General features: G+C 42.3%; 1 protein-coding gene across 1 annotated transcript; it reads right to left on the bottom strand.

Annotated features, from left to right (window-relative positions):
- Positions 1-389: 389 nt before the first annotated feature.
- On the bottom strand, positions 390-25,435 carry si:ch211-79m20.1 (cation channel sperm-associated protein 1). Its single transcript, XM_017713262.2, has 7 exons — positions 24,801-25,435; positions 11,883-11,979; positions 6,150-6,209; positions 4,162-4,358; positions 2,064-3,123; positions 1,638-1,761; positions 390-1,502 (listed from the first exon to the last, which is right to left on the bottom strand). The coding sequence occupies exons 1-7, from the start codon at positions 24,888-24,890 to the stop codon at positions 1,490-1,492; spliced, it is 1,641 nt and encodes a 546-aa protein (XP_017568751.1). The 5' UTR covers positions 24,891-25,435; the 3' UTR covers positions 390-1,489.
- Between the last annotated feature and the right edge of the window lie 1,357 nt (positions 25,436-26,792).

Here is a 26,792-nt window from a genome sequence, read left to right as displayed (position 1 = left end):
TGGCGGCGGGTAACTTCAAAGACAGACACGACCACGTTTTCTTGCTGAAATGAAGTCGGAGTGAAAGGAGACGTGGTTCTTAATTCTTGTATTTATATTAAAATAGCATTATTACATTATTACAATAATTATCATCAAAACAAATAACATTTAATTTCTCTGGGAAGCAGATGGAGAGCATCTACTTATTTTTATAAATAAGTTAAGAAAAAAAAAAACAGCAGATAAAAATAAAAATTTGTCAAATTTACAGTGTAAAGCTTTATGTGTTACAGAGCAATTCAGACAGTAGTTTAAATACAGAATTTTTTGCTAGCAACTTGTAGCATCAGTAGTTTAAGCCATTTATTTTGACTAAGCACAGTTTATTTTCTACATTCTCCATATCGCCCCCTACAGACCTTGAACAAAATTGCGCTAACCCAGTTTTACAGTCTTTTTGTGTTTTTTTTTTTGGTTTGGGTTCTTTTCAGCTAACATAATGACATTTCCCGCATGCAGTATACTCCAGTTATGCTACGTTCTGCGTTAGTGGAACTGCTAATAGTATATTGGAAGCATGTGGCACATTGAAACATTGCTAACGACGACTGGAAAGCGGTAGCCGCCACTGATGGTGGCTATTCACTTTCATTCACTGTTAGCGACGTTAGCCTTTTTTTGACTGAACTATTCCTTTAACAGTATTCCAGTGTACGACATGACAGTGTTGCTGCTGCAGTTAAACATCAATACACATGTTGCGATACTGATTTAAACCTTCAGAGGTTTTTTTCCCCCTCTTCCGAAAGCGGTCCTCATAAAGGCTCCACTTTCCAAGAAGGGCATGTGCTGCGCTGGGTTGGAAGATGAGGCGGTAAGATTTGACGCTCCCAGGAAAATCTACTGCTTTTGCGCTCAGTGAGTTCCTTATCTCCTTCCAGTAGCTTCCAGGATCCATATTCCCAATACAATCGTTTGGTTTTATCTGTTCTGACCATAATGTCCAATTGCATCAGGGTTTATGGCAGTTTATAGGCCAGCCTGGACTTTTTTCTCATTCCCTTCAAGCAGCCCATAAAGAGAGGACCAGATGGCACACCAGACACTGACTGGTCAGTCAGTATTTCTCACTATTTGGCAGTTGTCTTGTGTGATAAGTGACTGGCAGATTCTATACCAATTACGGTTACAGTTACGCCTCATTATTTGGCAGGCTGCAGCTGCAGTCTCGTTAGTTGGCAGGCTGTCCCAGCAGAGGGTCTTTCTTGTCCAGTAAGCTCTCAGGAAATCCCGAGAGTATCCAGCCTCCTACCATGCTGCTGGCCCCCCGATTGGCCGCGCTGGCCGCTGGGAAATGTAGTCACTCGGAGCTTATTTGGCAAAGATCAAAGACGTTTCCAGTTATTGTGAAAGATATTTCCAGTGTGTCGGGGTGATGTCCTGTGTCCACCCTGTGTCCGGCCTCTCTGGCTTTCTTCTGGTCCGTGATGGCAATGAGCCGGTTCTTTTAGGACATTACCCTGGAGGACAGAGGAAAGCAGAATCAGTGTTGCCATCTGATACAATACGCCTGCAATGATTAGGCAACAACTTCAGTCATGAAAGAATTTTGATTGTGAAAAACTTTATTCTCTATATTACGCTCTCTCTCTTACATGATCATGGCTCTCATGGCGGACTTGCTGATCCTCCTTCGGTGCTTCCTCCGTCGCCGCCGCTGAGGGACGAGTGGAGGGGGGGTCTGAGGTGCAGGCGGCGTGGTTGGGGGGGCATTCAGCACTAATGCGAAATCCAGAGAAAAAGAGAGAGGGAGAGAGAGAGAGAGAGAGATGGAGAACACTGTGTTAAAGCAATGATCGCAGCACAGCCATCATAATACAAAAATCTCCAATCAAATTCTCGACCTGTTAACTTCACCGGTCTCACCAGTGACGTCGAGAAAGTTGGGAAACAGGACACAGATGCTACGCTAATTAAAATACAATGAAAACAGCCTCTTTTGTTTGTCAGAAAACCTCCCACCTCCACACACACACACACACACACACACACACACACACACACACACACATTCCTCTTACCTGCTCCTGCTGTGCTGCTTTCCTGCAGACTGGTAGCTTGTGTTGGATGATGGTGATGATGGTGATGATGATGGCCATGCTGGGATTGCTTGTGCTGATGCTCTGTTTCCTTTTCCATCCCATCTTGAGGCTGTTCGGCACGGTCTGATTGGCTGTGGTGGTGACTGGATGCTTCTGATTGGCTGGCCGTTGCCGATTGGCCGGAATGATGGTCAGGCAGCGCCGTGTGTCCGCTGGATTGGCCGATAACCTCTACGTGGCTGTAGCTGAGAATAGGCGCTTCCAGTTGGCCACTGTGGTGAAGAGTCATCTCTGATTGACTGTGATGATGACTGGGGACTTCTGTTTGTCTGGAGTCGGGAATGAGCTTGTGATGCGGTTTCCGTGATGTTGCCTCATCATGCTGTAAGCGTAAGTGATGCTGATGATGGTGGTGTTCTGTTGGTTGATGTTGGACTTTTAGATGACCATCACCACTGCCTAGATGTGTTTGGTGTTCTGGAACCTTCTCAAGCTTTGAATGGTGTGTCTGGTGCTCTTTGACCCCCTCTTGGACTGTAAAGTGTTGGGTCGTGTCACTCAGCATGTGTAGGACCCCCAGAGTCGTTTGCCTGGTCGAAACGTCCTCTAGACGTACATACGATGGCCCGGCTGGAGTGTGTGTGAGTGTCTGTTGCACCGGGCCGGGCCGGTAGCCCTGCGTGTGGGTGAGTGTGTGTGCAGGTACTCCCTGTGTGTGTGTGAGTGTGTGTGCAGGCGCTCCCTGCGTGTGTGTGAGTGTGTATCTGGATTGCCACTGCGCTTCCTGAGTCTCTCTGTCTTCCAGGTGGAACCTCTGGTTTTGCTTGAGGTCATCATGGCGATGCAGCTCCTCCTTTGAGTGGCTCTTTGGCGGGGCAGCTTTCGGGGGGAGCCTGGGCGGCGGAGGAGGGGGCGTGGCCTTGGCTCGAGGTGCCTGAGCCACAGCGCGTGAGTGACAGCTGCAGCTGACGTGATCCTCCACAGGTATGATCACCTTCTCGTAGACAGGCTGTCTGTTGATGAACTGAATCTTGGTCATCTTGGGAAGAAAATGGGAAAATAGGACAATATCAGTATAAACTGTCACCTCAGAAGGATTCGGTTCAGTTACGATTAATTAGGAAACGATTCAGTGGGTTTCAAAACAACAATTGTAGCCATCACAACATCTGTTGTGCAAGGAGCCCTGCTAGTGACGTCCCGTACGTAGCCATGGCTTAGTAAGGTGTAGGGATGAGATGATTACGCCTAGACCACAGCTTAATAAGGCATGATCATGTTCCTATGCCTTTTCCAACTTCGTGGCCACAACTTAATTATTTCGTTCCCAACTAATGCACAGTTGTGCTGTTAGGATCTCTTCCCCACACCTTACTTAGCTGTGGCTATGAATTATCTCATTCCCATGCCTTACTAACTTGTGGCCATGCATTAGGATTTCACCCCCAGACCTTACTAAGTTGTGATCATGACTGAATCATCTTGTTCCCAATTGAGGCACAGTTGTGTTATTCTAGGATCTTGTGCCCACATCTTGCTAAGTTGTGGGCATGATTTAATTATCCTGCTCCCACACCTTACTAACTTACGGCGATGCATTAGGATTTCGTCCCCACACCTTAGTTGTAAGTTGTGGCCATATCTTAATTAATTTGTTCCCAACTGATGCAGTTGTGTTATTAGGATCTCGTCCCCACAACTTGATTATCTTGTTCCCACGCCTTACTAACTTGCGTCCATGCATTAGGATTTCACCCCCAGACCTTACTAAGTTGTGATCATGACTTAATCATCTTGTTCCCAATTGAAGCACACTAGTGTTGCATTAGTATCTCGTCCCCATGCCTTATTAAGTCATAGCCACACATTAAGATTTTGTCCCCATGCCTTACTAACTTAATTATCTTGTTCCCATGGCCATGACTTCATTATCAGTGAGATGTGTACGGTCAATACCTGGTGTACAGCGTATGTACAGTATGGGAGATATAAGGTGTCCTGTCATTTAATGTACATTATTACTATATTAGTAATATTTCAGAGATAAGATTTTTTTTTATCATCAGAGTGCGCGTACCTGCAAGTGCCGCGTTTCTGTGGCGACGGGCACGCATTGCAGTGTGCGCGTGTTGCAGCAGCCGGAACAGCGCTGCACCTCCACACACAGCGGCCACAGCAGGAAGTTTGCATTGCGTCTGTCCAGCATGGCCCGGGTCACCTCCATCACCTCCGTCCGCACTTTACACATCGCCTGCTGAGCCACCTGGACTCCAACTGAGAGAGACAGACGTACAGTCAGGATAAACAGATACAGATTTGGGGGTCTGTACTGTGAGCCGGATGTTAACATGCCTCAGTTAGATAAACACAACCGAGTTTGTGCTTTTTTAATTTTCCCACTAGCTGGCGCCCTTTTTTCACAGTCCCATCTGGCATATTCTCCTCTTGGTTTTCTGGATATGGGCATTTACAGCACTACTGGGATTCAAGCTCACAACCTCCTGATGTTGGGATGAATTATTATATAGCTGCACTACAGATTATGCCATGCTTTAAAGTTAAATCAACAAATATTTCCTCCAGTGTATTAAACGTTTGCAGACACAGAATCTGAGCTGCTTCATGTGTTCCTGAGTGGACTAAGCTGCCTCGTCAACATGAGGTTGTGAGTTTGAGCCCCGGTGATGCCACAGCCATCAGTAAGTGTCCATACCTGAGAGGAAAAATGCCTAGCAGGATTGTAAGATGGAAGTCCTGGCTAGTGGGGACGCTGATTATATATATATAAAAAATTCTCATTTTATTTACCTCATTGAGATGCAGAACTAAAAAATTAAGAGAACTTTTGAGAAGTTTGAGTTGAGTGAACTCAAGAAAGGTCATGCAGTTACTATATCATTGTGAGTTGAGCTGACCTCTTATTTTAACAGTGAGGATAAAAAGATGTCACCATAAATTACAGCTACTTTCAAAAAATCAGCTAAAGATGGATCTTCTTTTATGCAAGTATCGGTTTGGCACAGCGAATAAACGAAGGGTTATCATGGTTTTATTTGCGTTACGCGATGACAGAACAAAGATTGTAAGCTATAATATTCTTTATTAAAAACTTATATGTGAGTCTATAATGTTATCAACCAAATGATTGATTATCAAAGACGCGCTATATTTTATATTCAGCCAGGTGCGCTACTCAGACAGGCTGCTCACTGTGCCCTATATATACACATATATACAAATGCAGCACACACACTCCCCCCCCCCCCCCCTCTCTCTCTCTCTCTTTTCTCTCTCTCTTCTCTCATCTGCCCAGACGTTTGTTTACTGTACAGGCTCACTGTGCTGAGTTAGAGCTGGACTCTCTAGAGGTCAGAGACAGACTGGACTCTCACACACACACACACACACACACACACAAACACACACACACACACTCCACTCTGTCAGAGCGTGTGTACATAAGTGGGCACAGATGAGAGAGAGAGAGAGAGAAGAGGATGTGCAGAGGGGCTCAAACGGGTGTGAGGAGGTGTCGTAAGGACAAGTGGCGAGACTGAACACTGACACAGAGACACAGAGGCGCTGCAAAAAACTAAACACACACACACACACACTCTAACTAACAACACCACGGACAGAGAGAGAGAGAGAGAGAGAGAGAGAGAGACTCAGCATGGCAGGAAGAGTCTGAGACAGACTAAGAGAGGAAAAAGAGAGATAGAGAGAAAAGATTGAGAGGGGAGGAGAGAGACTAAGAAAGAGAGAAAGATAGAGAGAGAGAGACTTAGAGAGAGAGAGAGAGACTAAGACAGAGAGAGAGAGAGAGAGAGAGAGACTAAGACAGAGAGAGAGAGAGAGAGAGAGAGAGACTAAGACAGAGAGAGAGAGAGAGAGAGACTAAGACAGAGAGAGAGAGAGAGAGAGAGAGAGAGAGAGAGACTAAGACAGAGAGAGAGAGAGAGATAGAGACTAAGACAGAGAGAGAGAGAGAGAGAGAGAGAGAGAGACTAAGACAGAGAGAGAGAGAGAGAGAGAGAGAGAGACAGGATGTCTGTGTGTACTCACTGAGGCTTCTGGGCAGGCGCTTGTGTGTGCTGTTAGAATGGACCTCATCTTCCTCCTCTTCTGGAAAAAGAAAAGGAGAAAAAAGTTTGAGAGCTCATGTTTATCTGCTCCAATCCGACCAGCGTTGTATTAAATTACAGCTCTATTCCGCATTAAACATTAAAATCTAATCATTCACCTCACGACTGAAAATCATATTAAATCTGAAAATATTTTCTCTGGTCCACTCCAATCAGCTAGACTAATGATAAATCCTGCTCTGATTGGCTGCCTGATTGGCCACTAGCATGCTGGCTTTTAACTGGCCACTTGAGTGACCAGTCCACTCTTATTAGCTATGCTGATGATTTGTGGCTCTCAAACTGGACACTGAACCTGGGCTGTACTGTAACATAGAGGCAGGAATGAATCATAATTTCATCTGTACTTTATCAATTGGATCATCTGAACAGAATCACCGGAGTCATTTTATTTGAATAGGATCATCAAAAGAATAACCTGGATCTGTTTGACTGAATAATCTGGATCATTTGAATAGAATCACCCAAATCATTTGAACAGAACTACCTGAATCATTTGAACCGAATAATCTTTGTCATTTGAATGGAATCTTCTGAACCATTCAATCGGATTAGGATCGCCCGGATTATTTAATCTTCATTTAATTTGAACCAAATCAGATTGATTATTTGAACAGTATCACCTGAATCATTTCATTTGAAAAGGATCATCAACAAAATATTCTGGCTCTTTTAAACAGAATAATCTGGATCATTTGAATAGAATTCCTTGAATCATTTGAACAGAACTGTCTGAATCGTTTCATTTGAAATAGACCATCTGGATCCTTTGAACTGAATCATCTGGATCCTTTGTCGGGATTATTTAATCTGAATCACTCCGATAATCCAAACAGGAATAATCTGGGTCACCTGGAAACATCATCTGGATCATTGTAACTGAATTACTTGAATCATGAAATTGGAACTGGATCATGCAAAAGTTATATCTGAATCATCTTCATACTTTCATTGAATGAATGAATTAAATCATATGGATCATTTCATTTGAACTGAATGCCTCTCTCTAGCTAAGTTTGAAGCTAAATCCTTAAATGCCATTACGAATATGGACATCACTGGTTAATTTTATTCTCTCCGCCCGCTGGTGCACGGTGACATCATCAAAAATCAGAAGATATTTTAGAGGCAGGAAAGAGTCATTAGATTTTGATGGAGGATTGCAAGAAATGTGTCTTTAAATATTAGATTACATGATGAAGTGAGTTTAATGTGACCAGCACATAAACTAACAAGTAAACTGATTCGAAACACGTCGCACTAGCCGCCAGACGTCTAATTTAGCTGGACGGAAACGTGGGCCTTTAGCTCTGCTCTGTTTGGGTGAATGTTCTGGGTGGGTTTAGGTGTCGTGGTGATGTACGGGTTGAGCAGTGACGGTGTGGCGAACTCCACAGGCTGGACTGCAGGCTTTTTTTAGTCACATTGTTCAACCGCGCACAAAGGAAACTGTGTTGTTCTTACAATTGCTGCTGTTTTGTTGAGGGCTAAAGTCTCCAGACAGCCGGCGATATGGACAAAGAGTGACATACGACAATAAAATAAGTCTATAGGCTTGAGGCTCTGTGTGTGCGTGAGACACATCAGATACGTATTTGAAACCAGTCTAGACGCTGCTCTGAGGTCATGACTCATCAGTGTGTGGGTGGGTGGGTGTGTGTGTGTGTGTGGCGGGGGTATGTGTGAGTGTGCAAACAAGGAGCGGGTGGGTGTGTATGTGTTATGGGTGTGTATATGAACCATTCTACAGAATTACTGTAAACTGTGGTTCCATAATAAATGAACCAATAAACAATGAAGCATTCAGACTTCAAATATTCATAAGGATTATGTTATGATCCATTTCGACTGACAGCATTAGAGACAATAATAAGCTAAATATATGCTAAATCATCACTTACACCATGCTTTCTGTTGGGAGGCGTCTGTCATAAACCCTAACCTCTAAATTTACATTGCTGGAAGTAGTATTTACATTTTTTTGGCCATTTTATTTATAACATGAAGTTGAAGTATTTAGATTTGTGTAAAGTTTAAAGTTTAAATGTGTTTTGTCTGTTTTTGTCTGTGGGCGGGGCCTGATTTTAGCCATGCCCCTGCCTTTTTAGAGCATCCCTTTTAGACTGCATCCCTGTCCCTCATGGCCACATGGTGAGCAGTTAGATCCCATTGGTTTGAGGTAAATGTGTCCCAAAAAAGTCTGAGAATCGTCACTACCGTCACTACCGTGAACAATATTATGATTTTATGTGTTTATGTGCTTGCTGGTAATGTACTGGCTAGTGCTTTTTGAGTTTTGCTAAAAATGAGATGAAACTGTCACATTTATGTTAATACAATAAACTTAATTAAAGTATAGAGACTAAGAGACAAAGCAAAATTATTTCAGTCTAGAGTCCAAATCAGGTAAAAGTCCAAAATGCGTTTTCAACTCCAGTTGAACCAGTTTGGGAGCATGAGCCATATGTACACTACTGTGCAACAGTCAGAGACCACACAACCCCCCCATTTTCCCTTTATTCCATTTTTTGGTAGACTTGGGCCCAATCCCATTTCACCCCTCACTCCTACCACTTAGCCCTACCCCTCTGTATTGCATGTTCACGTCTGGGCGTAGGGTGTCCCGATTTTTTCTTGAGATAGAGGGGAAGGGCGACGTGTTAGGACTACATGGCCCTCCAAACGGAGGCTTTTCAGAGACCCCAGACAGACTGATATGAGGAAAAAAGAAAAGATCGCTGCGCAAACGACTAAAGAAACCCACAAATGTGAAAATTTTCTCCATTAAATTACCATAACCATTATATTATCTTAGTTTATTGTCATTTCAGTGCATTATGGTCCTTTTCTTCATAACAAGCACATAAAGTCGCTATTAATATGTCTCAGTAGCTAACTAGCTAAATTCCACCCTAAATAGTGAGGCTCCAGAATGTAACTATGAACCATTTAAGGTGGAACGGGGAAAATTCAAACAAGAATCTGATGAATATCTGACTTCAGCTTCATATCACTGAAGAATTAGAGTGGGGTGATAATAAATAACTGCCCCCCTCTTTGAAGGTGTATGATCCCTAAATGTAACTAAAGCCCAGCAGTGAGGAGCTGAACGTTCCCCTCCTCTGCTGTCCCTGCAGACGGGCAGGGTCGCCTACAGAGCAGCGCTGGTAGCTGTTAATGAAGTGATGCTCTTTTTATTTGTGGGTCCCATTTCATAGAGGAAGATCTCAACCATGACCCCTGTAACTCAGTTCTGAGGGGCAAGAAGACACTCGAAAACAAGGGGTAGGGAAAATAAGAAACAGGTTTGGTCCTTGATTTCAGGTTTTCAAAGAAATCAGCAGGGACAGTTCAGTCTTAGAAGTTGGTTGCATTTTCTGCTTAATCCCATACACATTGAGCGATGCTGAGGGCTGGACTCTGGGGTGGTCAGTGCTTTGTTCCACTTCTTTGTTTTATCTCCTTTTCTCAGTGAGGGCTTCCTGACAGCTAAACATCCTTTCAGACCCAGGTGAAAGCTCTAAGTGCTGTTTATCTGATGGCTTTTGGTGTCTACCAGGTCTCCCAGGTAGTTGTTAGGAGGCCCATTTCTCCTGTCTGGGAATTTTATATCTTAACATGAACAACTTAATGGACTGGAAGTTAAATAAATGAAGGGTGGTCTCGGACTGCTGCAGGTGTATTTGCTGAGAGAATTCTCTCAGTATTGTTCAGTTGCACTGACAACATGTGGCTAACAGTGGTCACAAAAGAGCAGAAGAGGAGACTCCCCACGTCCTCTGATAAATATGGCTACAGCAATCATTGTTGTATAGAAGAGCGGCAGGGCTGAGCAGCACACACACGCACACTTTTGGAGGGTCCGGTGGTGGGGAACAATAGCATGGCCTTGTGTGTGTATGTGTGAGTCTCTTCAGTAAACCAAAAGCCGGAGTAGGCTCAAGGTCACCACCATTGTCCACGTCTGCAGCTACACAACGGCTTTCCATGTAAATATTACCATTCCATACTCTCACACACACACACACACACACACACACACACACATACAACATTCCAAGCACAAAAGCCAGTCCACTACTACACAGTCACACCCACCTTCCATTCACCCCCCCCCCCCCCCCCCCCCCCTTTGTTACCACACTAACTAGTGGTGTCAGAGTTAATGCATTAATAACATGTTTACATGATAAATAATTAACACCACTCATTTTTTAACAGTGGTAACGCATTTCCACAATTTGCCCTTTCAAACTATTCGGAGATCCAGGCTGAAGCCCAGCTGCAGCATGTTGTTTGTGGCTAACTGTAGCCCTTTTGTTCAAATGTAGCTTTTAAATAGCGAGTTCACAAACAAAAAAGTTATTTCTAAAACAAAAGTTATTTCCATCTACAGCGCCTAATTTGTTTATCACTTCAGTACATTAAGTCTTAAATAAGCAAAACACAGAGCTGATGCTGGCAATATAAATAGTATCAGTGACAACATAAAGGAAGAAGCCACTGGTCTGCTAACAACAACAAGTAGACCAAAGAAAACAACAGCATTTGATGACAGGAACATTGTGAAATCTCTGAAGAAAAACCCCAAAACAACAGTCAGTGACATCAACAACAACCTCCACAGGCCAGGGGTGATGGTATCACAACCCCCCGTTCGAGGAAGAGTTCTAGTGCAGAAATGCAGCTGCATACCACTAGTCAGGAGTAAGAGTCTGTATACCAGATTGGGATTAACAAAAAAAAAAAAAAAAAACCCAGATGAACCCTAAAATTCTGAACCAAGATTAGATTAGCCTCTACCTTAGTGATGGAAAGGCCAAAGTGTGGAGAAAGATAGGATCTGCTCATGCTTCAAAACATACAAGCTTATTGGTGAAGCATGGTGGAGGTAGTGTCATGGCTCGGGCATTGCTGCTATTTTGATAGGCTCACAAATCTTTATTGTAAATACCTAAAAATACCTAAATATTGGGTGCTCTGCCACCAACGGTGCCATATTCTAAGTTGTTTGAAACATCTAGATATAAATAAAAGCTGAAAATCAGATGTCGTCTCATATTCATCTGTTAGTCTCAAACCCAAATGTCTTCAGTCTGTAGCAAGGAACACTGATGGTGTTAGTGGTGGTGGGGTGTTGGTGTGTGGTGTTGGTGTGTGTTGCGCTAGTCTGAGTGGATCAGACACAGCAGTGCTGCTGGAGTTTTTAAACACCTCGGTATCACTGCTGGACTGAGAACCATCCAACATTGTCCTGTGGGCAGTGTCCTGTGACCACTGAAGAAGGACTAGAGGGTGACCAACACAAATTGTGCAGCAGCAGATGAGCTGTCGTTTCTGTCTTTACATCTACAAGGTGGGAGTGTCTAATAGAGTGGACAGTGAGTGGACACTGCTGTGTCTGATCCACTCACACCAGCCCAACATACACTAACACACCACCACCATGTCAGCGTCACTGAGAATGATCCACTGCCCAAATAATACCTGCTCTGTGGGGGTCTTGTTGGGGTCCTAACCACTGAAGAACAGGGTCACAAAGTATGCAGAGAAACAGATTACAGTCTACTACAGCCTGTAACTATAGAGCTACAATGTGCTCCTATATGGTCAGTTGATATCTGTATGGAGAACGATAAAGGATCAGCTTTACCTACGGATTCAACGTCCAGCAGCCTCTGCAGGTCCTGCATAGAGGAGATCGGACTGTTCATTACCAGATCAACCAGAGACGGTGGGAGAGACTCGTCCTGTGAGAGAGAGATAGAGAGAGAGATTTTAGCATGCAGCAGTAAGAATAACATTGTCACCTCCAACTGTCCATTCTCTGGTCACTATAAAGCTTAACAAACTGAATTCTGAGAGAGAGAGACAGAGAGACAGAGAGAGAGAGAGAGAGAGAGAGAGAGAATTAAGAAAGAAAATTAAAGACAGGAGACAAAGCAAGAGAGGAAAAGAGAAACAGAGAGAAAGGAGAGAGGGAGCAAGAAAGGAAAAAGAGAAAGAAGAGAGACAAAGAGAGGAAAAGGTAAGAGAGAAACAGTGGAGAGAATGTTGGTGTAAATGTCCGTGACTTATTAAGCTGTGGGAACGCCTTACTAAGTCGTGGCCATGCATTAGGGGATCTCATTCCTACACCTTACTAAGTCGTGGCCATGACTTAATTATCTCGTTCCCATGCCTTACTAAATCTGCAGGTTTCGGTTCAGCCCTGTGAAAGACGGTTGTGTGAATCTGCAGCTCCGGAAAGTTCACTGAACAGCTTGACGGTAAACAGACGGCCAGAAAAGAATGACACCACATAAGGAGATGTGTGTGTATATGTGTGTGTGTGTGAGTGTATGTGTGAGTGTGTGTGTGAGTGTTTGCTGTAGGGCTGCATGATAAATCAGATTTTTATTGCTATTGAGATATCAGCTTGTGACTTAACCACTCAGCTGAATAGCCAATAACAACACGCAACCGAACTGAACTACCTGTAACAACACTTCAAACGGCTTCTCACGCTCAGAGCTGTGTGTAAAATGTGTGAAGTAGTGATGGCTTCTGTCACGACAAACCTGCAAGGTGCTTATAAAGGTATTTCATAGATATTTATTCATTTTTTTAGGCCTATATAGACCATTCTACTAATTGAGTTCAAACTGATGTCCCACAATAAGAAAATAAATTCAACAATTACTCAGCCTGTGGATATTTACAAAGACTTATGATCTATTTAAACCCAAGAGTGCAATAGGGTACTTTCTATTCCAATATTTAAATGTCTTTCTGACATTTTAACGATTCAGACTTTTAACGATTATGTTATGGTCTATTTAAACCGAAGGCATTGACTGAGATAGTAATGACCTAAATATATACAAAATCATCATTTATACGGTACTTTCTGTTGGAAAGTGTCTGTCCCGAACCGTGACTGGCCTAATGCTTTGTAAATAAAAAAGTCTTAATATTTATGCATTCTTTTCTATTAATTCATTCAAACAGCACCAGCAACAGACAGTTTTGGGCCGATTCAAGCTTGTCTATGTGATTGTTGCCCGACTATGGGGCAGATGTCAGGCATGCTGGACCATATAGCACCAGATGCCGGACAGCCTCATACAGTTTTTGCCTCATATTTGTGGTTCTATTCTGGTGTCAATGTTGCGGACCAACAATGTAGTAGGGCCAGATTTGGGCCTCTTCCATTAGTTCTACTCACTACTTACTTGTATGTTGGGCTAGAACAAACCAAAGCATGTAGCCCATAAGTGGCCCAAACAGGTTTGGCTGACACATGTATACTGTAATTAAAAGAAATACATACACTGATACATAACTACTAATTATTTATTACTTATTACTATACTGGTCATTATCCTGTGTAAATGTGTGTGTGTGTGTGTTCTGCTTATTTGGGCAGTTGCTAAGTGAATGCGCTGTATTTTTGTTCTAGTACAGTGAGCTCATCACATGATGGTGACCAAACTGTGTGGACAAACATTACAGAAACATACACACCCACACACACCCACACACACCCACAGTAACTGATCAGGCTAGACTTCAATTTGGGCCATAAATGTCCAAATTTAGTCAAAACATGACCAAAACAATTCCGCTAACTTCTGATAGCAAGCTTCTGAAAGCAAGATGTTTGTTAGCGCTAAGCTAATGGCGATTCAGATGAGCATTTTTGGTCATTCCAGATTAAATACAGACATTTGATGACTCCTGTGACACACACACACACACACACACACACACACACACACCTTATTCTCTCACACCCACTCACAAGAGGCCTGATGATGAGTAATGTGGCTTATTAAGGAAGAGAATAAACCGCAAGGATAAATAAAGCTTCTTACATCTGCCTTTCTACTTCATTATACACCCACACAGAGATGGAGACTCGAGTCAGTGACACGAACTTGCCCTTAAAAAACTTGCCTCGACTCATAGGCGCACAGACTGAATAGCAAGTAGGCTAGCTAGCATGCTAGCTACTATAGCTGAAGTTATCAGCTAATCTAGTTGAAGTTTTGGTGATTTACAGATCACAGTCCTTTAAAACTTACTCAAGTCTCAGCTAGGTTTCTTTTTGTGGTAGCTAGCTTCCCCACTGTATATTCCCCACTTTGGGGCAGCTGTGGGCTGGCGGTTAGGGAACTGGTCTTGTGACTGGAAGGTCGCCGTTTCGATCCCCAGCACCGACAGTCCATGACTGAGGTGTCCTTGAGCAAGAAACCTAACCCCCAACTGCTCCCCGGGAGCCGTGGATAGGGCTGCCCTCCGCTCCGGGCAAGTGTGCTCACTGCCCCCTAGTGTGTGTGTATTCACTAGTGTGTATGTGGTGTTTCACTTCACGGATGGGTTAAATGCGGAGGTGGAATTTCCCTGGTTGTGGTAGTAGTTTCACAGTGACTCAGCAGTTTCAGTGGTGAGTTCTGGCGTAAAGCTGTTGCCACTGTTTCTCGTTTCTAGCACCAGCAGCGACTTTTCGCCTCTTGACGCTCAAATTGCCGATCGGTCACTGCCTGTGGACGTTTCTGAACCTGAGCAGACCGTTGGTTGTTATGGTTTCAATGACGGCAGGCACAAATCAGATGCATTCCTGCTAGAAATGCAAACCCTGGTGAGAAATCGCTTGTGTGCTCATTTTTATTTAATCTGTCTCTGTGCAGTCAGTTTGCGAGGTCTATTTGCAGCGAACACACCACGACCAATTATCTAGGAACCAAAAATGGTGCACACTGTATCACAGTGGCAGAGTTACAGCGCCTACTACACTGCCCAATGCTCAATTCCTACTGAATTGCTCGTGATTGATTCCTTTGTCTGTAATTATGCTGATAGTTAATCTAATGTGTTAGGCCTTCTCTTCCACTCCTGAAGGCCTAACCAATAGGACAGCTCGCTTAGCTACATGTACCTAGATACCACAGAGAACAACAACTCCTGATTGGTTGATTTTCTAACCTGTTTGCTTCCATCCGAATTTATACAGGCATGGGCAGTCGTGGGCTGGAGGTTAGGGAACCAGCCTCGTGACCGGAAGGTCGCAGGTTCGATCCCTAGAGACGACAGCACATGACTGAGGTGTCCTTGAGCAAGACACCTAACCCCCAACTGCTCCCCGGGCGCTGCGGATTGGGCTGCCCACCGCTCCGGGCAAGTGTGCTCACTGCCCCCTTGTGTGTGTGTGTGTGTGTGTGTGTGTGTGTGTGTGTGTGTGTGTGTGTGCGCGCTCACTATAGCGTGTGTGGTGTTTCACTTCACGGATGAGTTAAATGCAGAGGTGAAATTTCCCCATTGTGGGACTAATAAGGGTCTCTTAATGAAACAAGAGTAGTGCTGTAATACTTGCAGAGTTTAAATAAAAGCAGGTTTCTTTTGAATAAAAATAAAGTAAAATTACAGATTAGCATTTTTTAATGCCCAGAAGTCATTAGGCCTTGCCTGAAGGCCCAGAAGACCCTGAGGGTTCCCCTCTGAGTAGATCTGAGCAGTCAGTTTGGGTGGCCCAATAAAATTGATGGGCCCAATTATAGCATTGTGACCAGGTTTGGGTCAGTCCAGGCTTCAGTTTCTTACCTGTGGAGTGCAGTGTCCATCACAAGCACCTCCATTTACTGTGTCCCTGTACAATACAGCACTTAGGTGTGTGTGTGCATGGGCATAAACATGTGCCTCTGAGTGTGCGTGTGCATGCATACAGTGAGTGTGTGTGTGTGTGTGTGTGTGTGTGTGTGTGTGTGTGTAAGTGGTCAGTGGCACTCTGCACACACACCTGTCTGAACTTTTACAGTGTGTGACCCAGTTTAACAGCGTGCGCTCACACATTGCATGAGTCACCCAGTCACCTCTACACACACACACACACACACACACACACTCGGTTCATTAATGAACTCACACTGATATAAAGCTGCTGACTGACTCATCTCAGTCTGTACTGCCCAATAACGCAGTACAATAATCTACACCCTCCAGCCATCACGTGATCCGTGATTGGACGACTAACAACACTTCAGCCAATTACACGCTCCAAGACCGGTGCACCCTAACAACAGGCTAATCTCAAACAACATTAATAATTTATTATTATGTTTACAGACCGCCTGTTCTGAAAACATCTATATACACAGCTGCATGCAAAAGTTTAAACACCTCAGGCCAAACTGAATTACGCTTTAAAGTGAAAATAAGTGAACAAACCCCTGCAGAGAACCCCTGCACATTTAAATGCACAATTACTGTTTATATGCTGAATTAGGCATAGAAGGGAAAAAAATGTATCCTGTGCAAAAGTTATGACACTTTAATCTGTGATATACAAACCAATGAACAGTAAATGTGCATGAAAGTTTGAAAAAAAAAAAAAGCCAGTGTTCTCGGGGGTGTAAACTTTCGATAAGCTATATAGGATCATTATAATAAACATGCTACATTTGTATTTAAAGTGAACATTTCCTGATTTACATTTTATTTGTTTATTGATAGGTTGCCCAGTTGCTTATAATGCATCTGTGCAATATTCTTGGAATATATGTATATATATAATTATATAAATATATATATAGAGAGAGAGAGAGAGAGAGAGAGAGAGTAAGATTTTTATTACATAAAAGTATTTTTATATGCATTTTTCAGAAAATTGGAGCATCACAACGAGAAGTTCAATGCTAACTTTTGGTTGGAATGAAACAATAAAGCCAATTTTTGTCTTTTTTTTCCATTTTACCTCAGTTCATACAAGATAGACTTTATGATAATATCCGTTACAAGTTTCATATAAAACATTTACACTTTTACAAGCTTCAAACATGCGCGTTTAATCTAAAACGGCCAAAAGGTGTTTATGTACAGCAGCGCTAGCTTAGCACCAACATACTATTACAGAGCTAGCGCTGCTGTACATAAACACCTTTTTGGCTGTTCTAGACTTAACACTCACATCTGAAGCTTGTAAAAAACGTTCTGTAAGATTTATATGAAACTTACAACCTTCAAATGTGTGTACTGAATAAAGAACGGCCAAAAAGTGTTCATGTACAGCTAAATTAGCTTAGCACCAACATGCTAATAGAGAGCTTTACATTGACCTTTTTTGGCTGTTCTAGCTTTAACATGCACATTTGAAGCTTGTAAAAGACGTTTGGGATGTTTTGTCCATCCATCCATCCATCCATCCATCCATCCATCCATTATCTAAGCCGCTTCTCCATCGGGGGGGGGGGATGTTTTGTATGACCAAAAAAACATTAACGTGGGGCAGCATTAGCTTAGTGCTAACTTAGCTAGCAGAAATTAGCATTAGCTGTGAGTTTTCTTCCTTGCTTTTTGTTTATGTCTGATCTGAAGCCCTAGCTGCACGAGTCTGAGTTTCCGACTGCTCTCGCTTCCCACATTATATGACTGTTCTGGGATGTTTCTATGGAGAACTGTGACCAGTGCTGGGACAAGTGAGGCCAGATTGATAATAGCCAGGTGTAAACAGTTAGCGGAGGCTGTGTGAGGTCAGGCTAAAATGTTTATGAAGGACGTTCTGGTGAAAAGTGATGGAGGTGTCACCGTTGCACACGCGAATGTCCAGTATATCAACGTGTCAGGAAGGATCCCTGCTCCCCCTGTGTGTCATTCTGACACTTAAAGTCATATCAGAACCCCCTCATGCCCTCACCGCAACGCCCGGCTGAATCATGGGATAGCGCAGCCACAGGAATGCTAATAGTTGGTGGAGGACGGGAGGTGAGGGGGTGCAGGCTATAATTATGGGCCTGGATTACTGCACACTCAGTGCACCCTGCCGAACATTAGACCCATACTGGCCGAGCGCCAGAACCCTGAATGCAGACATAAAGAAATACTGTATCCTAATCTTGGCAGGTGGCGGAGACGCATACGTATAGCTGGCGCGGATTCCACACGTCACATAAATAGGCAGGTAGATGATGGATAGACTGATGAAAGGAGGGAGAGATGAAGATAAGTCTTGGGTTTGGTTTAAAGGAATAGTGCGGCAACCAAATCTAATTCAGTTTCCCCCAAATACAGCCAGCCAAGACACAATGGGGGTCTGAAACTATATATATATGAATGATACATACATCCGAATACAAATTTCCGAATAAGTCAGTGGTTGATTCTTTACAGTGGTGGTGATAGGAACCAGACGTCGTCATGTCTAACAGAAATATAGCCACTTTATTTGCTATCCAAAACTAAAATCGAACCCACACGTGTCTTCTGTGTGTTTATATGTAATGTTGATGATGGTGAAATAGTCATAAATCTGCCAAGCGTACATTTTCTTTGGGGACTCACAATTTGCCTCACAACACGCTGCATGTATCCTTCTACCATGATTAGATTACAATGCATTTTATGTCACAAAACAACCAGACAACTGTCTCAGACGTCAGGCCTCATATTCATAACCATTCCACGCAATAACTTTCTGTGAGGGAGCTTTTAGAGGCGGATGTCTGGTTCCATTCACCACCACTGCGGACAATTCTGACTTGGCAAGTTTCTCTAGAACAGAGCATTTCACACCAAACCACCCTGACTGACTTTGTTTACATTTGAACCATTAACTTTATAGTTAATATAAAGTTTGGAAAAATGAGTGGAGTTCACCCCCAAATCAACACAGTTTGAGGCCAGTGTACCGGCTTATTTCTGAGGTAGCCTTCATTACTTCAGGCAGCATACATGTCTTGGCTGATTGACTACATTAAGAGTGAAAGACAAACTGTGGAAATTTGATTTCACTGAAATATTGTTTTAAAATATCGCTCCAAGACATCTTTCATGTTCAATCTCCATCCTATTTCACAGAGAGAGCGAAAGAGATTAAATAAGATGCCCAAGGGTGCAATTACACATCTCATTGGAAGGCTGGAGATAATGAACCTGCAGAGCAGTTAAGGTCATTTATTTGCTCAATGATGGGATTTAAACCTGAAACTTTGTGCTGGTGGGTTTGGGGTTTGTGTTAAACTGAAAATGTAATGAACCTGCCAATGTCAGAACCTTAGCATATTAGAATACTGGTGCTATAAACATTGGTAATATGATAAGAAAGATGGTATTGATAAGCATTATATCATGGAGCATATATTATATATACGTGGCTGAACACACATGCATAATAAGTCATATATACTGGATCATATTCGGTTCCAAAAGCAAAAAATCAAAATGAAATACACTATACAATACTTCAAATTATATACCATGATGCTAGGTTATTTGCCATCCATTAATGATTAAAGCTCTGTATCATATATTGTTAAATGTCTTATTTACTTGTTGATACATAACTGAAATATATGCCCCATATTTGAAAATCTGGCCTATTTCAAATAAGTCGGCCTCCCACATGTCCACATATGACTTATATAAGTTGAATATATACGGGAAATCCATATATGCTAATATATGTCATATATTTAAAATCCATATACTACCATAGATTAGATTTTTCTATGAGAAATCAAATTTATTCAGTTTGCCTCCTTTCCACAAACGTAATCCAGCCAGCCAAGACATCTTTGGAGTTTCCTAGTAGAGCTACAAAGCTAATGCTAACAAATAACTGAAGTTAGCATTATTGGCATTGTCATAAATGAACGGCTAAATCATCACAGCTTGCCTCTATCCATGTTCACTGGTAAATAATCTATAGTAGTCTTGTTTATGTGGTGTCTGACACCGTATGACCGACTGTAACTGATAAAAAAAGAAGAAAAAATGGACAAAAGTATGTTACGTAGCTAAAATCGGTAGTAGCCAGCCTGATGTCTGAAGTCCTTCTGTCCTTTTTTATGGATAACAGTGTGTAATACAGTGTCAGAAACCACATAAACAAGATTATTTTAGATTATTTAACAACTTAACACGGTTTGAGGCAACTGTGTGATGTCAGTTAGCAATGTGCTAATTTTTAAGGCTTCTGAGACTTGTTAGCTACATTAGCCTCGTAGCTCCTGAGGAAGAACTTACAAAACACTCTTCAGACACTAAACACGTCTTGGCTGATGGCTTACAGTTGGGCTAAGTGGGGAACTGTACATTTTTTGAATAAATATTCTTTTCAGATTAAGGTTTTTCCAATAATTTGAAGCAAATTTGACCCTTTGACCTCAGCAGGCCTGCTCTCATTGGCTTCCCCGCTTCATGATTCACTTCAAGCTGTGACACACGCGAAACCTCGGGGAGAATGAAATCCAAATCATCTTATGCGATTGAGCCGCTGTCCGTACATCTTTCAAATCTCGCAGAGATTATCTTTTCCCTTATATAACGCTAACTGGGGCCTTCTGCTGCACCCGCGCATTAACCGGCAACCCGAGCACTCTCTCTGATGGCCTTTTAGGCTCAAAAAATGCCAAAAACGGGGGAATAAAAAGAAAGAATAAACGTGTAATTGGTATTTTTGACTGTTTGGTTCCTTCTTTGACAGTGTAGCGGTGATGTAATGGTGAATATGAAGCAGAAGGATTAAAAGAAAACCATCAGTGAGGGATTTAGTTCTTAGTCGCATACGTGCGCGTCTCTGTGTGTGCATATGTGTGGAAGTGTGCCTGTATCTGTGTCTGGGCTGCATGTGTGCACTTAAAAAGCCTGTATTTTATATTTTTCATGCATTTTATTGGTTTTTCTGTAGCAAAAACAGTCCTAATTAATTTTCCAATCTCTTTTAATCCCATAAAATTAAACGGGCTGTTTTGTTTTGAGCCTTGAACATTGATAAACAATAATGAACTCTGATTCTGTTCTGATTGGCTGCTTTGTATTAGGCCTCATTCAAATAGTACATGCTGATACAGTCCTAATGAGTTCAACATGAATAGGCGGAGCTAAACTAATTGTGCTGTGTTTTTGTGACATCACAATTCAATACGGGCTGTTTTGCAGATGTAGGGCTGTTATTGTGATTTACGGTGTTCATTCTACACCAGACTCTTTTATCTAAAAAAGTAAGGAAAATTTGGTTTTCCATGATATGCGCCCTTCAACATGTTTAAGATGGTACCACACACACCCACACACTCCTGCTATTCTCACAGATGCTTCACCTACACTCTTTAAAATAAAGAAGACAAAAATAGGATGGTTCTTTATAGAACCATGCTTGAAAAAGAGATGTGTGAAAGTTCAAAGGTTTAAAGAACCTCTACATAATAAAAGGTTCTAGGAAGAACAATAAGCATATTGCATTATATTGTTTCAGCCTGTATCGCTGCACATTGAATTGTATTGTTTCAGCCTGTATCACTGCACATTGAATTGTATTGTTTCAGCCTGTATCACTGCACATTGAATTGTATTGTTCCAGCCTGTATCACTGCATATTGAATTATATTGTTTCAGCCTGTATCGCTGCATATTGAATTGTATTGTTTCGACCTGTATCGCTGCACATTGAATTATATTGTTTCAGCCTGTATTGCTGCATATTGAATTGTATTGTTTCAGCCTGTATCGCTGCATATTGAATTATATTGTTTCAGCCTGTATCGCTGCATATTGAATTATATTGTTTCAGCCTGTATCGTTGCATATTGAATTGTATTGTTCCAGCCTGTATCGCTGCATATTGAATTATATTGTTTCAGCCTGTATCGCTGCATATTGAATTGTATTGTTTCGACCTGTATCGCTGCACATTGAATTATATTGTTTCAGCCTGTATCGCTGCATATTGAATTGTATTGTTTCAGCCTGTATCGCTGCATATTGAATTATATTGTTTCAGCCTGTATCGCTGCATATTGAATTATATTGTTTCAGCCTGTATCGCTGCATATTGAATTGTATTGTTTCAGCCTGTATCGCTGCATATTGAATTATATTGTTTCAGCCTGTATCGCTGCATATTGAATTGTATTGTTTCAGCCTGTATCGCTGCATATTGAATTATATTGTTTCAGCCTGTATCGCTGCATATTGAATTATATTGTTTCAGCCTGTATCGCTGCATATTGAATTGTATTGTTTCAGCCTGTATCGCTGCATATTGAATTATATTGTTTCAGCCTGTATCGCTGCATATTGAATTATATTGTTTCAGCCTGTATCGCTGCATATTGAATTGTATTGTTTCAGCCTGTATCGCTGCATATTGAATTGTATTGTTCCAGCCTGTATCGCTGCATATTGAATTATATTGTTTCAGCCTGTATCGCTGCATATTGAATTGTATTGTTTCAGCCTGTATCGCTGCATATTGAATTGTATTGTTTCAGCCTGTATCGCTGCATATTGAATTGTATTGTTCCAGCCTGTATCGCTGCATATTGAATTGTATTGTTTCAGCCTGTATCGCTGCATATTGAATTATATTGTTTCAGCCTGTATCGCTGCATATTGAATTGTATTGTTTCAGCCTGTATCGCTGCATATTGAATTATATTGTTTCAGCCTGTATCGCTGCATATTGAATTGTATTGTTTCAGCCTGTATCGCTGCATATTGAATTATATTGTTTCAGCCTGTATCGCTGCACATTGAATTGTATTGTTTCAGCCTGTATCGCTGCATATTGCATTATATCGTTTCGACCTGTATCACTGCATATTGCATTATATCGTTTCGACCTGTACTGGTGACCTGTCCAGGGCGTATCCTGCCTTCCGCCCGAAGACTGCTGGGATAGGCTCCAGCACCCCCCGCGACCCTGACGGAGAAGCGGCTTAGAAAATGGATGGATGGATGGATGGATTTCGACCTGTATCACTGCATATTGCATTATATCATTTCAACCTGTATCACTGCAAATTGCATTATATCGTTTCGACCTGTATCACTGCATATTGCATTATATTATTTTGAACTGTATCACTGCATATTGCATTATATCATTTCAACCTGTATCACTGCATATTGCATTATATCATTTCAACCTGTATCACTGCAAATTGCATTATATCGTTTCGACCTGTATCACTGCATATTGCATTACATTATTTTGACCTGTATCGCTGCTTATTGCATTATATTATTTTGACCTGTGTCACTGCATATTGCATTATATCGTTTCGACCTGTATCACTGCAAATTGCATTATATTATTTTGACCTGTATCACTGCATATTGCATTATATCATTTCGACCTGTATCACTGCATATTGCATTATATTATTTTGACCTGTATCACTGCATATTGCATTACATTATTTTGACCTGTATCACTGCATATTGCATTATATCATTTCGACCTGTATCGCTGCTTATTGCAATATATTATTTTGACCTGTATCACTGCATATTGCATTATATTATTTTGACCTGTATCACTGCATATTGCATTATATAATTTTGACCTGTATCGTTGCATATTGCATTATACTGTTTTGAATTGTGTTGTTGCCTATCATATCATATTTTTTCAAACTGTATGACTGCATCTGATTGTATTGCACTGTATCATATTGCGTTAAATTGTTTTACAGTGTACTGTAATCATTATATTGTATCATCTGTTATGTTATCAAATTATACCACAGCGCATCATATAGTATCAAACAGTATCAAATTGTTTGACAGTGTAAATATTTAACACTCTTCAAAATGTTCTTCACACTCACACATCTCGCTTTCAAACATGGTACCTCAGGGAACCAAAAAAGGTTCCTCTATGAAATCACTCAGAGAACCCTTTGAGGCATATTGGTGTACAGCAGACCGGTCACTGTTGTAAGGCTTAAGGCGAATGTCCAGTGAAACTGCTGGTCAGTAACTATGCACACATTACCAGATGAGAGGGGATAAGTCAGATCTGACAGTAAACAGAGAAAGAGAGCGGGAGAGAGAGAAACAAACAGAGATGAAGAAAGGACACAGAAAGAGGTAGAGAGAAGAGAAAGAAAGGAAGAAGGGAGAGAGTAACAGAGATTAAGAAGAGAGGGGAATAAGAGAAAGAGAAACAGAGGGAGATTAAGAAGAGAGAGGAATAAGAGAGAGAGAGAGTGAGAGAGTGTAACAGAGGGAGATTAAGAAGAGAGAGAGGAATAAGAGAAACAGAGACACAGAGAGACAGAGGCAGAGAGACGGAGACAGAAAGAGGGAGAGAGAGAGACAAAGAGAGAAAAACAGAGAGACAGACAAACAGACAGAGAGAGAGACAGATAGACAAAGAGAGAGAAACAGACAGCGAGTGAGAGACAGAGAGAGACAGACAAACAGAGAGAGAGAGACAGAGAGAGACAGAGGCAGAGAGACGGAGACAGAAAGAGGGAGAGACAGAGAGAGACAGAGAGAGAGACACAGACAGAGAGACACAGAGAGAGAGAGAGAGAAAAAGGGAGACAGAGAGAGAGACAGAGAGGCAGAGAGAGAGAGAGAAAGAGAGGCAGAGAGAGAGAGAGAGACAGAGAGAGACAGAGAGAGAGACAGAGAGAGAGACAGAGAGAGAAAGAGAGACAGAGAGAGAGAGAGAGAGAGAGAGAGAGAAAGAGAGAGAGAGACAGAGAGAGAGACAGAGAGAGAGACAGAGAGAGAAAGAGAGGCAGAGAGAGAGAGAGAGAGAGAGAGAGAGAGAGAGAGAGAGCTCCACGTGCTGAACGCCTCTTACCTGCGCGCCTCCGAACCGCAGACACGCCGCGAGCAGCAGCAGTAAACTCCACCGCCGCGAGCTCAGACACGCGGAGCGCGAGCTCATCATCTTGCCGCCGGGTCTCGGGACCCTTCGGGCGGCTGCGCATTTAGGGAGCGCAGGGACACACGTCACCGAGCCCGCGCGCACAGCACACACATCCAAATGTCCGTCCGTGCTGTGTTGGCGTGTGTGTGTTTGTGCACACGCGCTCGCGCAGGACTCTCAATCTCGCGCGCGCGCGCGCTCTCACACAGGCACACGCTCGCTTCTTCTGCGTCCGCGCGACAACTTTATTCCACACTCACATCCGCGAGAGGAGCTCTGAGCGAAAATCCGCGCTACGCACTACAGCCGCGCTACCGCAGCCGCTGCACCCGCAAACCGCCCCATCCGCGCGGCCCCGAGGAGCATCCAGACAAAACAAACCGCCTCCTCTCCTCAAGTATTAGTGAAACAGGCTGGAGGATCCGGGTCCTGTGGCAGCTCCGAGTTCAGGTCTCTCTCTCTCTCTCTCTCTCTCTCTCTGTATCTCTCTCTCTCTCTCTCTCTCTCTGTCTCTCTCCCTCCTCTCGGAGCGCGGTGCTCGCTCTGTCAGCGCTCAGGCTCCGTCTGCCAGACAGAAACAAACCTCCCTCAGCTCCTCAGCTCTCCCTCTGCTCTCCGCCCCTTCAGGCAGGCGCGCGCCTTCCATATTAGGACAATTATTCTTAAGAAGGGGGGGGTGGAGGGTGTGGGCTGGGGGTCCTCCTTGAATGAACGAGTTTCTTGGGTCAACACTGATCTCTATGGAAGCCCAGGTACACACTTTTAAAAAAAGAGGGTTCTTTCATAAAAGCAGTGGTACTATCTAGAACCATGACTTCTGTATTGGGCCGTAAATGGTTCTGTGCAGCACCAAAAAGGGTTCCTCTTCTATTCTCACAAGCTGGACAGTGCAACAATAGCAGGCGCCTTTCCAAAAAAAGGTTCTAGACGGAACCACATAGAACGAATTCTCCAACCCGAAGAACCGTTTCACTAAGAACCCTGTGAACATGCAAATGGCTCTACATAGAACTCATGGTTCTAAACCTTCACTAAAGAACCCTTGTGCATGTCACAATGTCTCATTACGTGCTGTATTTGGTTCTATGTGGCAACTTTTTGAAAAGGGTTCTTCTCAGGAAAAAAAGCACACCTGTTCTGTTCTTACAAGCTTGATATCATATCAAGAGCAGAACCACTTTTGTCCATCATAGAACCATGTAAATATACAAATGGTTCTATACAGAACTCATGGCTCTAAACCTTTACTGAGGAACTCTTTAAAGAGTGTATACAAAACTTAGTATTTCATGCTTAAGTTGGTTCTTTGCTTGGTGAAAAGGTTCTTCAGATTGATGGACTTCAGATTGATTGTGCTGTATATGGTTCTATATAGAACCTTTTGGAAAATGGTTCTATATAGAAGCACTTGTTCTGTTTAGACAGCAGTAGAAAAGCAGAAAGCAGTGACCTCGTTTTCTCAGACGTTTGACTTACAATGTTGAAGTGATGACTTATTGTTTCAAAATATGCACCATGTCAATGTTTTTGATGTATTTTCTATAAATATTGCCTTTATATGCCGTTTTCTCAAAAGGTTGACTTACAATGTCAAGTTCAAACTTCTTTCCTCAAAATATTGACTTAATATTTTCAAATTATGATGCATATTTTCAATTTTTTCAAACAAGACTTGCTATGTCTAAATTTTGCTATGACTTATTTTTAAAAATATTGACTTATCTTTGTTTATTTTCTCAAAATATTGCCTTACTGTGTTGAATTAATGTTTTCTGTTCTATTTCTATTATTCTATTCTATTTCTATCTCTATTTCTGTCTTTTCTGTTGAATTAATATTAATTATATTGACTTGCATTCTTGAAAGTAATAACTTATATTCTTGAATTAATTCATTATTATGTCAAATTAATGCCTTGTTGTC

This window comes from Pygocentrus nattereri, chromosome 25 (genome assembly GCF_015220715.1).
Source record: "Pygocentrus nattereri isolate fPygNat1 chromosome 25, fPygNat1.pri, whole genome shotgun sequence".
NCBI classification, from domain to species: domain Eukaryota; kingdom Metazoa; phylum Chordata; class Actinopteri; order Characiformes; family Serrasalmidae; genus Pygocentrus; species Pygocentrus nattereri.
Note: the sequence above shows the minus strand (reverse complement) of the source record. Positions and strands in the feature narration are given on the sequence as shown.